The sequence below is a fragment of the Calypte anna genome, chromosome 18 (assembly GCF_003957555.1).
Source record: "Calypte anna isolate BGI_N300 chromosome 18, bCalAnn1_v1.p, whole genome shotgun sequence".
NCBI classification, from domain to species: Eukaryota; Metazoa; Chordata; class Aves; order Apodiformes; family Trochilidae; genus Calypte; species Calypte anna.
In genome coordinates this window covers 3,399,869-3,415,636 of record NC_044263.1, presented here as the reverse complement: position 1 = coordinate 3,415,636, position 15,768 = coordinate 3,399,869, and the positions used below count along the sequence as shown (strand labels likewise).

The window sequence follows — 15,768 nt, the reverse complement described above, 5'->3', positions numbered from 1 at the left end:
ATTACCAAGTTTTTACTTGCTCATCAGCAAAGTTGCTTTTTCAATCCAAGATACAATCTTTTAGTAGATGTAATGTGGTGGGATGGAGGAACCTCTGAAACCTCCACAAATAATGTTGGCTATTCCACGAGCCACTATTCACAAATCCCAACTCTTTACAAGAAACTCACAGAATGTTCATGGGGTTCTGGGTTCAGTGTTCCCTGGATTCTGAAAGATCAAAACACATTGCTGTGATTTACAGTGGTATCTCCTCATTCAGTGCTGGGGATTTTAAGATGTATATTTATATTTAAAAATGGGAAAGTGCAGTCTGGTTTAAAAAAAAAATAAATAAATACAGACAGATCCAATGTGACTCAGAACAGGAATAGAGGATAGGAGCCAAATACCAAAAGGAAACATAATAGCCTCCTGGCTATTACTCCTGGCTCTACTATAGGATAGAAATTTACTTGTAGCTTTTCTCTACCTAAAAAACAATGCTGTCTCTCTCTTGTTAAATGAACTTTTGCATGGTCTACAGCATACATAGAATTTGCTAGAGAGGCTTTGAGGGGGGCTTTGATTTGGCAGAATGATTGTTCCTGGCAAGGAATCCAAGCACAGGAGTAGACTGGGAGGGACAGAAGGAAGGAGATGTGCATCTTGAGTTTGTTTCTATTTTCAGCTGCAGTCCAGGGCCTCACCAGCAAGTCCTCCATTTGCCCAGAACACTCATTAAGCACCATTCCCCACCCCCAAGACATTATTGTAACCTAAAACAGGCACAAGAATAACATCCCCAGCAACAGCTCATGTTGATTGTCTCTTGGAAGAGATAAATAGTTGTACACCAGTGCTCAGGACACCCAAAGCCTGAGTGCAATGCCAGTAACCACTGACACACTAATTCTGCACCACTCTCAGATACAGCTATTGCCCCAGGAGCCAGCCTAAAGAGGAATTCATGTTCTGGTTTTGTGTTACAGAGTCATCACACCTTTCCTTTCTTGCTTGGAAACTCACTCCTTAAAACATTATCACAGCAAGCTAAGGAACAGGCCACTGGATTTCACAGCCCAACAGCTGGAGTAAGAGCAAACCATCCTTACTTCTTACCAGGCTTTCACATGCTAGCAAGGTACTGAACAGAAATAAAAAAACCTTGGAGCAAGTGGATTTCCACAATCTTGCACTCATAGAACAAACACCTGAAGCATCACAGGACAACACTTACATGCAGCAGCTCCCACAGTAATTTTGGTGCCTTACAGTTAATTCTTTCCCCCTGCAGGTTAAGCATGAAAATTCTGCAACCAACACACAGAAATTTAAGTGCACAAATACACTGTTATTTTTTTGCCTTTCAAGGGCTTTACTCAAGGTTTTTGGGTAAGCCCAACTTGTTATTCTGCTTTATATATCCATTAGCTGTTGCACGACCTACATCTAGACCAAGGATAATTGCTTCAAATTTGTTTAAGGAGACAAAAAAGAGAAAATCAAGCTTGTAGGGATCCAAGTCTGTGTTACAATACAAGAAACTTTGAAACAAATGTTGCAATAATTTATAAAATACAAAGAGGACTGAACAGAGGTGACAAATCTTACCAACTTACCATGCATTTAAACAAGGCATTCATTACAAGTGATGGATTTCCAGTTCCCCCACTAAACTATAAAGGATCACCACAGATTAATCATGAAAAGCACCTCAACCTACTCAACCATAACTGAAAACACAGCAAATGGGCTCTCAGCAGGATTAAACTGTACATATTGATTATTTCCTTTATCAACCTGATTCACTGGCAACTGTACATCATCTGGCAAAGCCAAGGGCCTGTATACCATAACATTATCAACTGTTTCATTAGAAACACCACCAAATCCATGTCAAACACATTACTTTATTTGTCTAGGATGACGTGTCCTATACGGTACAAAAAAAAGTACTCTTCAGTTTGCCACAATTTGTTAAAAACATAGCAATCTATTGCCTACAGGTAGGAAAGTTGTAAATGTCATATATTTATATATGAATAAGTAGTACAGAAATACTGTCATGTTTTGATGAGATGCAGGATATGTTCAAATGCTGTTAGAAGTTGAGATTTTTTTCCTTTCTGCATTAAAAACACAATGCATACAATATGCAGCATTTGTCAAAGGACAACATAACCTATAAATGCAACTACTCTTCCTTAACTTTAAGAAGCATAAGTGGATAATTGTTTTCACATTGAACAATTATTTTTAATTTTCACAGATAGGTTAAATGACAACATTTGTATGTACAAAAAAAATCACGGGGTTCATTAGATCAAAATTATCCCAGAAGAACCTGTACACCTGAGCCTGGAAGTGTAAGAAAGTGTGGTCAGTAGCAACATCTTTTTAAGAAAAATAACAGAAGAGGTTCTTGCATAGCAAGGTGTGAGGTTAAACCCAAAAGGAGCTTATCCATAAACTGGGTAAATCCCAAATTGCTGCAGACCAGGAGCTAATTGTGAGTTAGTGCAAAAGCTCGCCAAATGGCTGAGGAGCTGCATACAAACCATGGCTGATGAACTGTGGACAGGCAATAGGAGTAAATAATTTACATCCATGAAGTGGAAGTGACAGAGGGGGAGGAACAGCAACGTTGTTTGCAACCTGCATCTGGTTGTGGTTTCAGTTTGTCCCTCCTGACAGCACTCCTCACTCCGGAAACAACGAGCAGTCCTGAACGCCTCGTGAAGGTCTAATGACACTTGGTGCTTTACATTCCTACAGCACTTGGCAAAATTATCACTTAATTCAGTGGTGGGCAGTGACATTTCACAAAATACTTCCTACAGTGTTATCTGTTACAGTAATTTTGGCACCACTGGAGAAATCTTTTAAAGGGATAACAGCTGCTAAAGATGAGACGTGGTGAACGCCACCTCTGGAGCAAAATCCAGTCCGATCTCCCTGGCCACTTCCCTCCCCTACTGAAACATCTGAACAGATCCCCAAAGTGTTACAAACACATTAGTGCACACTCAGACACCTACATCTGTGGGGAGAACAATGATCTCCATTTATTTTGTTTCATATACATCCATATTTTGAATTTTAATACAAAAGAAAAAAAATTAGAATCTGACAAATGTTTACAAACAAGATACCTTCAAATAGATTTTACTCATTTCAGTCTGGTGCAGAGTAAATGACAAATTGTACTGTTATATCCAAGGCAACAGAGTCTGTAGTCCATGACCACTTAGCCCAACTTTTATGCAAGCTTAATTGTTTTGTTTTTTATCTACCATGAACGATAAACTCCTTGTTGATTCCCAGTTCTGTGTGTGTGCACATGTGTACATAGCAGCTCCTTTCATAGAAAGAAAAGACATCTAGAGGTCTTCTTGTACTTTTACCTACAGGAATCATGTTAAGATACAGAATGGATTACATGTAACCAGGGCTGGATTTTATAAGAAAAAATAATTAGCTGACAAATGAGGGCAGCAATAAAAAAGCGTCTTTTTTGCAACAATAAATAAATACAGTCAAAGTTTTCTGTGTGGACTCTAAACCAGCTTCTTCACTGAAGAACAGACGTGGCATTTCCATGGAGTTAAACGTGACCCCATTTACTGTATCTTTTTTTTCTTCCTCTCTTTCTCTCTCTCTCCTCCAGCAAAACAAAGATTTCCTGCTTCTGCCACAATAGTACAACAATTTGATCTTGACAAGAAAGTGGTGCTGCTGATTTTTATTTCTTTGTCCTTTGGACAAAATAAGCCAAGAATAGAATTTTGACTGTTGTGACCAATAAAAACGTCAAGTCTTGTCAGGATAACCTGACTAAAAACATCTGGCTTCTTAATTAAAAACTTTCAGACAACCAGATTCTTGCTCGTGTGTTAGGTTAACACGCTGACCTCTAAGAAGCTGTAGACTGCAGTTTGTTGTTATGGGACCTGCAGAATACAGAAGAAAGTGAAGAATTAAGCACCCTTCAGTTTGGAGAACACAGTTGCTGCAAGGTGTTGCCAAATGTAAATCATCATGAGGGAATTCCCACCATGTTCCATGTCATTTTTTAGCCTTTCAGATAAAAAGAACACTTCAAATAATTCTCTCCCAATTTTTTCTCCTTTTTAGCTCAGTACTTGTGCTCAGTACTTTAGCTCTCCTACAGTGTACAAGTAGCTCAGTACCTGTAAAATTCAGGATGTCACTGGAATATTCCAAAATGCCTGAAATCAGTTTTACATAAAAGCAGTCCATCAAAAGGAAAGCAATAAGACCTTTTAAATAGTGAATATTTATAAGGTATTCTTTGCTTAAATTTACTCCAGAAGTCTTCGGATTAACTTAATAAAAACCCCAAAACTGAACAGGCATGTTAAAAATCCCATTTTTTGCTAATCAGAGGTGAGCAAAACTCCTCCTTGACATTCAGAGTTTTATTAGTGACTGAAAATAAAACAATAAAATACATGGTTTTCAATATGAATTTTTCTTTTTTTTTTCAGTACAGTATTTGAGGAATGGGACCATTTTTTTTGTTAATACAGTTAGGGCTACCAGCACACGTTTGTGTGCCAAAAGCCCAACAACATTTACTTTTTAGACAAATGACCTGGATTTTTAGGGCAGTTTAATGTCACTGAACTGTACAATAAAAGAAAGTGACCCCAAGATCCAGTTCTGACTCCAGTTAAAAAGTTCACACTAAAGATATCACAATCTGCAAGAAAAGAAAGAACATGGATGGTATAAATGAGAAACAATAACAAATAAGATGCAGTGATGAGATCTGTGTGCAAGCAGTGGGTGCTGGATAACCAGATAAAGCAAGATAATGGAAACATGAGTTGAAAAACACCTGATAAAATCATTAATACAGTATTACATTGGAAGGAAATTGCTGGACTAATTCATTTGATCTCATCCCTTCTTATCAGTCCTGCTCTTGTTGCTTACAGAAAATGACAGCTTCCAAAATAATGGATGGAAAGTGAAGCTTTCAATTTAGTTAATTACAAATTGATATAACCTTGCATGATTATGTCTGCTACACGTAGCAGTCTGCTACACTTCTGGCTGTTCCAGTCAGGAGGACAAAGTTTACTACAAATACACAATTTCTGAGTAATGCTGAAAGGCATCCAACATCTGTAACTCAGTTGGCTTCTGCTGGAACACAGCAGTGTTCTCTGTCAGTGTTTTGAGGAAGCTGCTTTAGGAACAGCTGTATGAAATCCCACATGGTAGTTTCACTAGTGCCACACAACTCCCGTGTACGTGCTACCAGAGAGAACTGGCAAGCAACAGGAAAACTGTAGCAGAGCACTAGATTCTTTTTCAAGCATGATTACATTAGGGGAAACCTTCTACAGAAAAACATTATTTAAAAGTGTGTTTATTTTAAAATAGTTAATTTTGAACTGTGCTTAGTTTCCATGATGTACTTTAAACCTTACTTCTTCTGTTTCATGTATATTAAGTTATAAGAAGATGAGAGAAGGTAGTAAAAATAAAGATTTTTTCCATTTCTTTCATTGGATTATAAGGCTAATGGAAGGGCTGTCTCTTTTTAGTATCTGCAGAGCACTTAGTGCACAGAAGAACATTACTAGAACTTAGAAAAACACAGTATTTGTCCTGATCAGAAATGATTTTCAAGAAGTTTTCTGCAGCAGTGAATTCAAGCATCAGTCAAATTTTCTACCTTTATGATACTGCCCAAACTTGCACCTAACAGCTCATTTTGAATAAACAGGACAAAGTAACACCCAAAAAAAACCCAAACAAACATTTAAGCTGTAATTTTAACAGAGAATGACACCTGGCTATTACAGAACATTTTTTTCCTGTTAAAAGAGCAGCAGTTGTCCTGGAAAGTGCAAGGAGAGGCAAAGCCCTGTATGAGTGCAAAGAAAGCCTATAAAAGCATCAAGGAGAGCTGAGGAGATAGGAGAACATCTGAGGTTAGGATTACTTTTAGCTTACCTGCTTGCTTTAAATCCTTTTAGTTTCTGTACAAAGAATGATTCAAGAACTTCTGCACATTGGTAAAAAGGGGAGTCACTGGGATTGTAGTAACGGCAGTTATCAAAAATTTTGGTCATATCTGCCACAAACTCCGTGACCTTTTTGTAGTAACGTTTCAGTATTCTTTCTTCCATGGTGGCAAGGTCTTTAAAGAAACCAGAGATGATTAAAATGAGACATTTTTGTGCTCACCAGATGCTCACACTGTCAGACTGTGGGAATCAAAGCCTATCCAGGTTTGTCACAGTGCCAGGGATGCTGGTTGGGAGGTGGGGGTACCAGTGTGGCTCCATCACAACAAATATTTATTCCTGAATATGCTGTGTGCAGCTAAATTAAAACACAAGTACCAAAATGACCTTGGAAAACACGGGTCCTTGCAGGAAGGGTTTATTTTTTTTCTTGAAGAAATTAAGGACAAAAACCAGGCAGAAAATCTGGCTTCAGTAATTGTACTTAATTTTCTTTACAGCTCACACTGAGACCAAGTCATAGAATCATAGAATTGGCTGGGTTGGAAGAGACCTCAGAGATCATCAAGTCCAACCCTTGATCCACTCCCACTGCAGTTCCCAGCCCATGGCACTCAGTGCCACATCCAGGCTCTTTGGAAATATCTCCAGACACGGAGAATCCACTACTTCCCTGGGCAGCCCATTCCAATGTCTGATCACCCTCTCCAGAAAGAAATTCTTTCTAATCTCCAACCTAAACCTCCCCTGGCACAACTTGAGACCCTGCCCTCTTGTCTTGCTGAGAGTTGCCTGGGGAAAGAGACCAACCCCCCCCTGGCTCCAACCTCCTTTCAGGGAGTTGGAGAGAGTGATGAGGTCTCCCCTGAGCCTCCTCTTCTCCAGTCTCAACACCCCCAGCTCCCTCAGCCTCTCCTCATAGGGTCTGTGCTCGAGTCCCTTCACCAGCCCAGTTGCCTCCTTTGGACCTGCTCCAGCACCTCAATTTCCTTCCTGAGCTGAGGGGCCCAGAACTGTCATGTGTGAACCTGTAACAGCTATCTAAAGCTGCTCATTATTTATCTGAATTCATGGCCTGCTTTGAATGAATTATTAGTTTTTATGGGTATATGCACATTACCATATGGCACAGATGAGAGAGATTTCAAGGATCATGTAAAATGCTAATGCTCTCAGTCTTACTGACTTCACACATTAATGGGACCAGAAAGGTGAAGTAAGCAGCAATTGTCCCCTTTTCATCAAATGTAAACTAAAAAGAGGAAGAGGAACAAGAACTGCAAATTGTAAGAATAGCTGTCTGAATGTACTGTGGCAATTCTGGCTGGAAAAACAGTGACCTGCCCTTGGAAAATACCCTTACAGTGCTCATTAGGAAATCCCAGTAATGCCAGAATATGTGCAAACAAACACCAATGGGCCTGAATTAACTATATTTAAAAGATATTTATTTGTATACTTATAACTGTATTTTCCTGTTGGTTATGTCTGTAAGAGCTAAATGCACTTTTGTTTTCTTCATTCAATCATCATATGCTTAATTATCATTTGAGCTTCCTTTATAAACATTAATCCATCAGTTAAGGAACTGGAATTGTACAGCCTTTTTGTAACACAATCCAAAACTTTGGAAGAGAAAGGGATGCTATTTCTATGCAAAATATTATTTTTAGCCACCATACTGCTATTCTGCCAAGATACTAAATTTAACTTTCCTATTTTCAAGATGAATAGGGTGTAGGTGTAGGGAAAGCTGAAATGATACACTAGTTCTTCTCAGATGCATGACAAGGTATTTGGTTTGTTTTCCCTGATTAACTGCAAAACATAGCTAAGATCCCTTGATGGAAATGGTCAGCAGTTAATTAATTAATTTGATATTCAAAAACCCCAAATCCACTCACCCACACCATTGCTCAGGAACACTTACCCATTGGTTCTTTAATAACACCATAATAATCTGGTGCATCATTGGGATCTACTGGTTCTAGGAATGGCCATGCCATCTTGTGAGCCTGTCAGGAAAATGAGATAAAATAACAAAAATTACCACAATTTAGTAGTTAATATTTTCATTGTATCTTTATCTGTTGGGGTCTAGGGTTGAATTTAAGGAAGAAGTGCAGCTTTATATGAAAGGATCTCATCTGATGAGATGAGAGCTCATTCTCATCTCTCTGGGTAAACATTAATGGTCAATGGCAATGGCTGAAGAGTTGGTCTTCAAAACAGAAATAAAAGAACATGAAATTCAGACATAACAGGATACTCTGCTAACCAGGCTGCACAGAAACACACCTAATAAATTTACTGAGAGTTCCTGGCACTTTGCACCCAGCAACAGGCCACTCTTTTCACTTCCAAGTACTCTAAAATTAATCAGTTTTCCCAAATGTCTGTGAAATGTAGAACAGTGCAAAATATTACTCTTTGGGGATTTGTCACAACACAAGTATTTTATCAAAATCCTTGGAGTTTTTTTACAGTTAAAGCAGCAACTACATTTGGGAGTGGCAAATAAACCAGAAAGATACTGCAACAGATTGATGTCATTCTTATTATCAGGATGTCATCATCTGGAGACTGCTGAGATTAGTGATTAGACTCTGAGGAGCAGAGATTCTGTAATCAGAAATCAGAGAAAATCTGAGAAAAGAAAAAGAGCTTAGCTATTTCCTTTTAAAAAGGTCTCAAACAACAACTGGAGGAGAGATCAAAACTTCCTCCAAGACTCACTAGGTCCTGGACAGTTTAAACACTCTCCACTTGGCTGCCACCCTTATTCTCACCTGTAAGGACCGTAGCACTCTTCTCAAACCTTCATAATCTTTATCAGTGAGTGGGCTGAGTACAGTCATGGCATCTTCTGTGGACTGACACTGTGGACACACATACTCATCAATGAGATCAGCCTCACTCTGTAAGATGCCCACACAGCGCCCGTGGTACCAGTTCTGACATCGGTCGCAGCCAATGTAAAATCTGCAAGACCCCAAAAAAAATGTTAGTGACTCCATCTGGTTAAAGGTTACACTTAGATTCATCACCCTGCCATCCTCTGCACACAAGCAGATACTTGGCATGATTAAATACATCAGTGTGACACAGTATTAACACAGACAAACTCTAATTACAGTAATAAAAGTGGTTTTGTATCTGACCAGCAAGGTGAACTACAGACTGCTTCAAAATTAGTTCCTAAATTAAGCACTTTCAAGCAATCAGGATTTCAAAAATCATGCCTCTGCTTTAGAGTTGAAAGGAACACTGTAATGCCAAGTCCTCATCCAACCTCCATCCCAAAACAATTCAAGATACATTTTGCACAAACTGGATTACAACTGGGGCTCTTGTTTCACTCTGTACAAGTATTTTTCATATGGAAGCTTCAGTCCTGTAGCTGAATGCAGAAGGGGTATTCTAGGACACAAAGCCCTACAGTAAGATACCAACCATATACCCCCATACTAAAATTATGTTTTCTAGCCAGATCAGATTAAAGCACACACACAAAAATCCACTGGATACTACATTTATCTTTCTAGCCATCCCTTGTTAAAAAAAAAAAAAAAGAAAAAAGAGTAAACCCCCCCAACAATTTAAACTACATGGATTTAAAAAAAAAAACAAACAACCCAAACAAACCCCAAACACATTACATTTCAACCACCCTGAAAAATGTCACTTTTCCTAAACATTTACTGCATAGAAACATTTTGGAGAGGAAGACAATTACTGAAAAGCATTTTGCATCACGAAGGAACACAACATATGCAGAATAACGTCTTTTTTTTTTTTTTTTTTCTTTGCAAGGAACAGGTAACCACAGTCAGAGCAGTTTGCTACCTAAACATTAAATAAGAGGTTCTTATCCGAACTCACTGTGACTCATCATAAGGTGTTCTGCAGATACAGTACAATTCCTCACTGCTGCCCTCTTGTGCCCGTTTACAATCATTACAGATGTACACATCCATTTTCTTAGCCTCCTTTTCTGTGATGCCAACACATTCTCCATGATACCAGTTAGTACAAAGATCACAGCCAATATAGAACCTAAAAGTATTCACAATGAAAATGACAATGTAATTGTCATTTCAAATGGCATGGCACTTTTTCCCTGCACTTCTCTCTGATGCACTTTCTTGCTGACCCAGTTTCTTCAATGTTCTGTCTGGGTTTCCCTGCTTCCTAGAGCCCTTACAAACTAACATGCTGCTGCTATACTGTCAGTAAGGTGACTTTGGGCCAGTTTTAAATTGACAGTTCATTAAAATGCACATCAATAAGTGACCAGACTTGGACAAAACTGGGCTAAAAACGTCTGTCTCCAACGTGTTGTGTTTGAAAAACTATAAAAGGCACAAAAAGACAAGGCCAAAGAAAAAGATGTACATTTTCAAAACTGCAGCTGAAGAGCCACTGAAATGTTTCTTTAAGATTTGAAAATGTAGGTCTCAGTTAATTTAAAAAACAAAAGCAAAGCGCAAACACCAGCTAGGAGTTACAGGAACACTACAGAGAACATGCATACCAGCCATGTGTAGGATACATATTGGTATAACATGAACAAAAGAAAACTGGGTCAGGACATGGTTGTGTCAATTTTATATTTTTTTGGGGGGTGGGGGCACTGAAAAACAGCTATAAAACTACTCAAAACTGCAACAAATTGGAATGTGGAGCATTCTTCAGAGAATAATGTCTGCTCTCAGACACAGCTATGTGACAGAACCAGGTATGGTATGACACAAAGTGAAGGGAACCAGGGAGAGAATCATGTGAATGGGACCTTGCACAGAATGATGTGACAAAACTGTAAAATATTATGCAAGGATGTTTGACATTTCGTGTATGGATATCTCAAAACGTGCCTGTGACTAGTGACATTCAACCAGATGGGCAAAGTTACACATCCATTCTCTCTGCCTAAGCAAAAGCAAGCTGACTCAGAACCTCCAGATTCCTACACTGCAGAGATCATCACCTGCCATCCATCCTCACTGCACCTCTGCAAGCACCAACCCCTGAACCAGCACACACCAACAACAGGGTGGCAGCTAGCACATGTTGAACAAAACAAGCATCCCTCATTTCCTGGGGCTCTGCATAAGTTCCAGAAACTCAGATTCTGCCTTTTCTCTTCATCTTCAGTCAGACAACTCCTGGAAAGAAATATCCCACAACCCAGCCTTCCATAAAGAACACACAGAGCTCTCTGACAACTAGAGACAACAGTTTAACAGCTCTTCTCTTTCCCTACTTATTTCTAGGTGTAGATGCCAAACCTTGCCACTAGGACTGTGGGACAAGTGCCACATAATGCTTTAACAGGTTGGAATCTGAGTAGGAATGTCAAGATTCCCTTATCAACCATCCTCAAACACAGTATCAGCAAACCCCTGCAACCCTGGAGTATCACGAGTGAGAAATAGGTCATAAGAGACTTGCAGTAAAAACTCACAACACAGAGTTACTTTTGAGGATTTACTAAATTCTAAAAAATGCATTGGATATTCATAATATACTATAAATCAGCTTTTCAAGCAGCACCTCTAGATTTGTGGAGTAGAAAAGAGACACCAGCACAAAGAGGAGTATCTGATGCCTTTGTATGTGAAAATAAAAAATATTTACCACAAAACTGTTTTAAAATCTGACTAATCTCTTCCCAAAGAGTGAGAAGATAACATAATTCAAAAGCACAGCCATGATTTGTAAGATGGTAAAATTCAGAATTCACAAAAAAGAAAAGCAGCAAAGTTGGATCATATCACTAAGGATATGATATGCAAGACCATTGATGTTCCATTTTCTTGAAGTTTCATTCCATGCATTTAAGCACAGTTCTTGATTCAGGCTATCAAAATTCAGTCTGTGACCACATTTTTCATCAGCTTACTCAAACGCCCAAGGACGTCAAGAGTTACTCTGACAATTAAATCCTTTTGCTCATTTTATCTCATTTTTGTGACAGGTCTGTCACTAACAACAGAAGCAGTAATACACAGACCTTTGCTATCACAAGAAAAAGAGAACAGGGGATCCCCCTTAGGTTTGCTGGATGACAGAATGCCTAACACAACCTGTTCTTACTGTGAGTGACACCAGTGACATCCCCTACATGGAACAGTGCATAACAACCAGGGCATCACAAGTCTGCTGCTTCCACAACAGTGGCAGCTCCAAGAGCAGTCCCATTCCCCACATGGATGCAATGGTCAGAGCTGCTGAACAGCCAAGGTGACCTCAATTTTAAACAAAAAATTTAAAAATTTTTCAAAGTGTAAAAGGAACTTCCAGAGCTCCTCTAGCCCTGACCCTACATTTGGAATGGAAGAACCATTCCTGGAGTGAAAGCACTACTCCACCTCTATGGTTTCCTTCTCTTACCAGCATTTAAACCACCACTAAATAGCACCAATTAATACCTTTTGGTATTGTCACTTGTTCAGAAGATACATATGCAATTTATTTTACCTGCATCTCTACACAGCTATCAGATGTTAACTCACTAACTGTATCTCTTAGTCACTTCTAGCTTAAGCAGGAATGCATACCACTCACTATACACCAAGCCACTGAATCTTCCAATCCACCACTTCCTAATTTGTATGTAACAAGTATTTTCCCTCAATCACAATCAAACTACAGAGAACTGCAGTTTTCACTTTGTCAAATGCTTATATATTCATTTACCAACCCTGGGATGTAAATTATAACACATGGAAAACACTTCTACCCGAAACATTGTCCAAAGTGAACTGCAGTCCAATAACTTGGAACCCCTTTTACTGGCTATTGACTTACAAAAAAAAAAGTAATTTATTTGAAGACGGTACCAAAGCCATTTCTAAAGAACATCAGCTACTGAACTTCTTCTTAAGACACTGCTCAAACCAAAGTGTCACTTGCTTCCGAGGCAGAGGCAAAACGGCAAAGAAAGAACAACAGAGCGGAGGAAAAAAAAAGAAAAAAGAGTATGTGCATGTGAGACAGAGAGGTCATACAATGGAAACATGCAAACAAGTAAAACTATAAATCACATACACTAACAGCATAAATTAAGTATGTTAACAGTTTTGTAACTTCTAGTGGAAAACAGACTTTATTCCTTGTACCTTAGTGATCACTGCAATAAGATCTGATACTCTAAACTTCAGGTCTAGAGCTACCTTGCACTAACAGCTAAGCACTAAACCTACAGCTAAGGAAACACAGTAAAAGGCTGTGGCATTCACTACTCACTTAGACTCATCATAAGGCGTTTTACAGATGCAGTAAAGCTTTGTGTCCTTCTTTGTTTCCTTTGAGGTAGTAGAAATCATTTTCTTTTTCTTGGACTTGGAAGCTGACGAGTCTTTCTCCTCCTCTCGTTTTCTCTTCTGGGAGGACACAGCCATGGGGAGGGTGGTGGAGGAGGAGGAGGAGGAGGAGGAGGAAGAGGAGGTGGAAGAAGAGGTGGAGGTGATGCTGGCTGCATGCTGCTGGGGTGGTGGTGGTGGAGGAGGTGGCGGTGGCGGCGGTGGTGCAGCGGCTGCAGCGGCTGCGGCTGCAGCAGCAGCTGCCTGGGCTTTTTCTTTTTCTTTCTTAATTTTAGCCAAGTCTTTCCTTAGCTCCTCCTGAAGTACATTAAATGAATAGAGAGGAAGACACTTCATATGGTTATACCAGGACAGGATTAAAATCTAGACATAAACCCCTATGCTTAACCAAAAGGAGATACATAAAGCCATTTAAACGCACAGTTCTTTAGATGTGTTTAACCTACAATTCTCATAACACTCTTGGCTTACTATGACCCACTGGTTGCAATTTATCAGAAGCTGGTTCAGGAAACAAGGTAACTTCAGTGCAGATGAAAACCAGGCACCCTAAGGACATGCACTAGCTTTGCAGAGATCCACACAGCCACAATCAGAACTTCTTCCCGTGTTTTTATTTAACAACTCATTGAGCAAACACAAATTAAAAATTAAGAAACATCCTCCCCAGATTACAATCAAATTAGTCTTTGAGAATAACTGTCCTTACCTGCACTTCAATTTGTAGATCTTTGTCTAGAAGTGCTCTTTTTTTCAGTATTTCAGCTTTCAGCTGTTCTTTATGCTTGAAAAGCAGAGCTGAGAGCTTAGTAGCGTTCTGTTTACTCCGCTTCTGTTCCACACTCTCTTCTCGCTTTCTTTTCTTAGCTGCCTGTTTTTCTTCTTTGTCTATCTTATCCAGAATATACTTCATCACTTGGTTGCACACAATCATTCTGGGGAAGAAAAAGAAAAGGCACATTGTGCTGAGCAGCCTATTTATCCCCAGTTGAGAATGCAGAATCACTTAACTCTCCAGTCTCTGCAGCTTGCAAGATAAATGATTAAAATTCTTAAGGCATACCAGGTAAGTTGAGTAATGCACATTGCTCCCACTCAAACTTATTTACCAGAACACCACTGGGAGAGGCCAGGTCACTAGTTAGGCTTAAGAGGGCCATTAGCATCATTAAAAGCATCATTAAATGAAGAGTATATGACAATACATGTTTTTTTTATGCAGTTGTTAACACTAAATGAATATCACCTGCTGCCATCAGCCAAGTTTGTGCTCTGATTTGGTGACCAGAATTTTACCAAAAATATTTCTTTTTCTTACTAGCTGGCAAAACACACACTTGTGATTATCCAATTGAAGCAACTGCATGAGTGAGGAGTCAAAATAACTCTATGACAAATGGCAAACACTCCAAATTTGTGTTTAGCAGCTTCAAGCAGTTGGTTGAACAGCACAATCTTCCAACTCTTCAATTCCTCCTGCAGAGTGGGATGCACACTAGACAAGAATGGAAAGGAACTGCCATGCTAAAGGACAAGCAAGATTTTTTTGCAACAGAATCATTAATTCTTCATTCTGTGCTCCTTTAAATATAGTTTTTACTTTGAATTTAAAACTGTAACCTGCTCCAAACACATGCAATACAACATTCCTCTTTAAAAACATACCTCAAAATAAAATTGAGAATATAGAGTATTCAATTACTTAAAAGAACATCATTATGAAAGCCACTTTTGAGTGTTGCTGCAATCACTTTTAAAATAGGAGAATTTCTTTAAGCAGGTCTTTACAAAAGGGAGTTTTGTTACACCAGCACTAAAAAAAAATTATAAATGTAAAACTTTCACATCTAAAGATGCACTATGATGCACATTCACCTCTGATTTTCTTCCCTCTCAGCTGGAGTCAATGTCTTCTTCTGTTTCAAGTGTTCTATGACAGCATTCTGTTTCATAACCACCTGTAGGATGATACAGAATCCAGAAAAATATAAAAACTTTAGCTGGTGTTTTGTAATAATACTGGGAGAACCAGGACATTTCCTAATTTAAAGTTGAAGTGTTACTTATTTCAGTAAGTGACAAAATAAATCTGATGTCATCAGGAGGGGCAGTGCTTGTTTGAAGCAACTGTTAGAAAATGGAAAAGGAAACTGGAAAAATCACACCACCTCCCCCCCCCAGACAGAGTAGGATATTTTGCTTATGTTTAAACCTAGGGACTAAATGTAAATTGACAGTATTTCTTCAGTCACTGGTTGGTTTAATAAAAAAAAAATGGTAAGAGTCTAATATATATGAATGCATTTTTAAGCCCTGCAGCCATCCAACAGCATTACATTTCAGATACCTCTTTGAAACCTCAGTTTCCTATAGCAGGCAATGAAAGGTCTTTACATGTGTTCTGAGCATCAGCTCTCCTGACTGTAACCTGTCTTTCCTGAACTGAGAATTAAGATACA

General features: G+C 38.9%; 1 protein-coding gene across 2 annotated transcripts in view; it reads right to left on the bottom strand.

Annotated features, from left to right (window-relative positions):
- Positions 1–2,137: 2,137 nt before the first annotated feature.
- The window catches only part of BPTF (bromodomain PHD finger transcription factor), a 50,473-nt gene continuing 36,842 nt past the window's right edge, over positions 2,138–15,768 (bottom strand). For both annotated transcript variants that reach the window (XM_030461886.1, XM_030461887.1), the window contains exons 25-32: positions 15,185–15,267; positions 14,019–14,244; positions 13,233–13,606; positions 9,867–10,040; positions 8,774–8,966; positions 7,915–7,999; positions 5,971–6,157; positions 2,138–3,932 (exon numbers count right to left, since the gene is read on the bottom strand). In XM_030461886.1, coding sequence (XP_030317746.1) covers positions 3,896–3,932; positions 5,971–6,157; positions 7,915–7,999; positions 8,774–8,966; positions 9,867–10,040; positions 13,233–13,606; positions 14,019–14,244; positions 15,185–15,267 — 1,359 coding nt within the window. In that variant the 3' untranslated portion in view covers positions 2,138–3,895. The remainder of the gene's footprint in view (positions 3,933–5,970; positions 6,158–7,914; positions 8,000–8,773; positions 8,967–9,866; positions 10,041–13,232; positions 13,607–14,018; positions 14,245–15,184; positions 15,268–15,768) is intronic.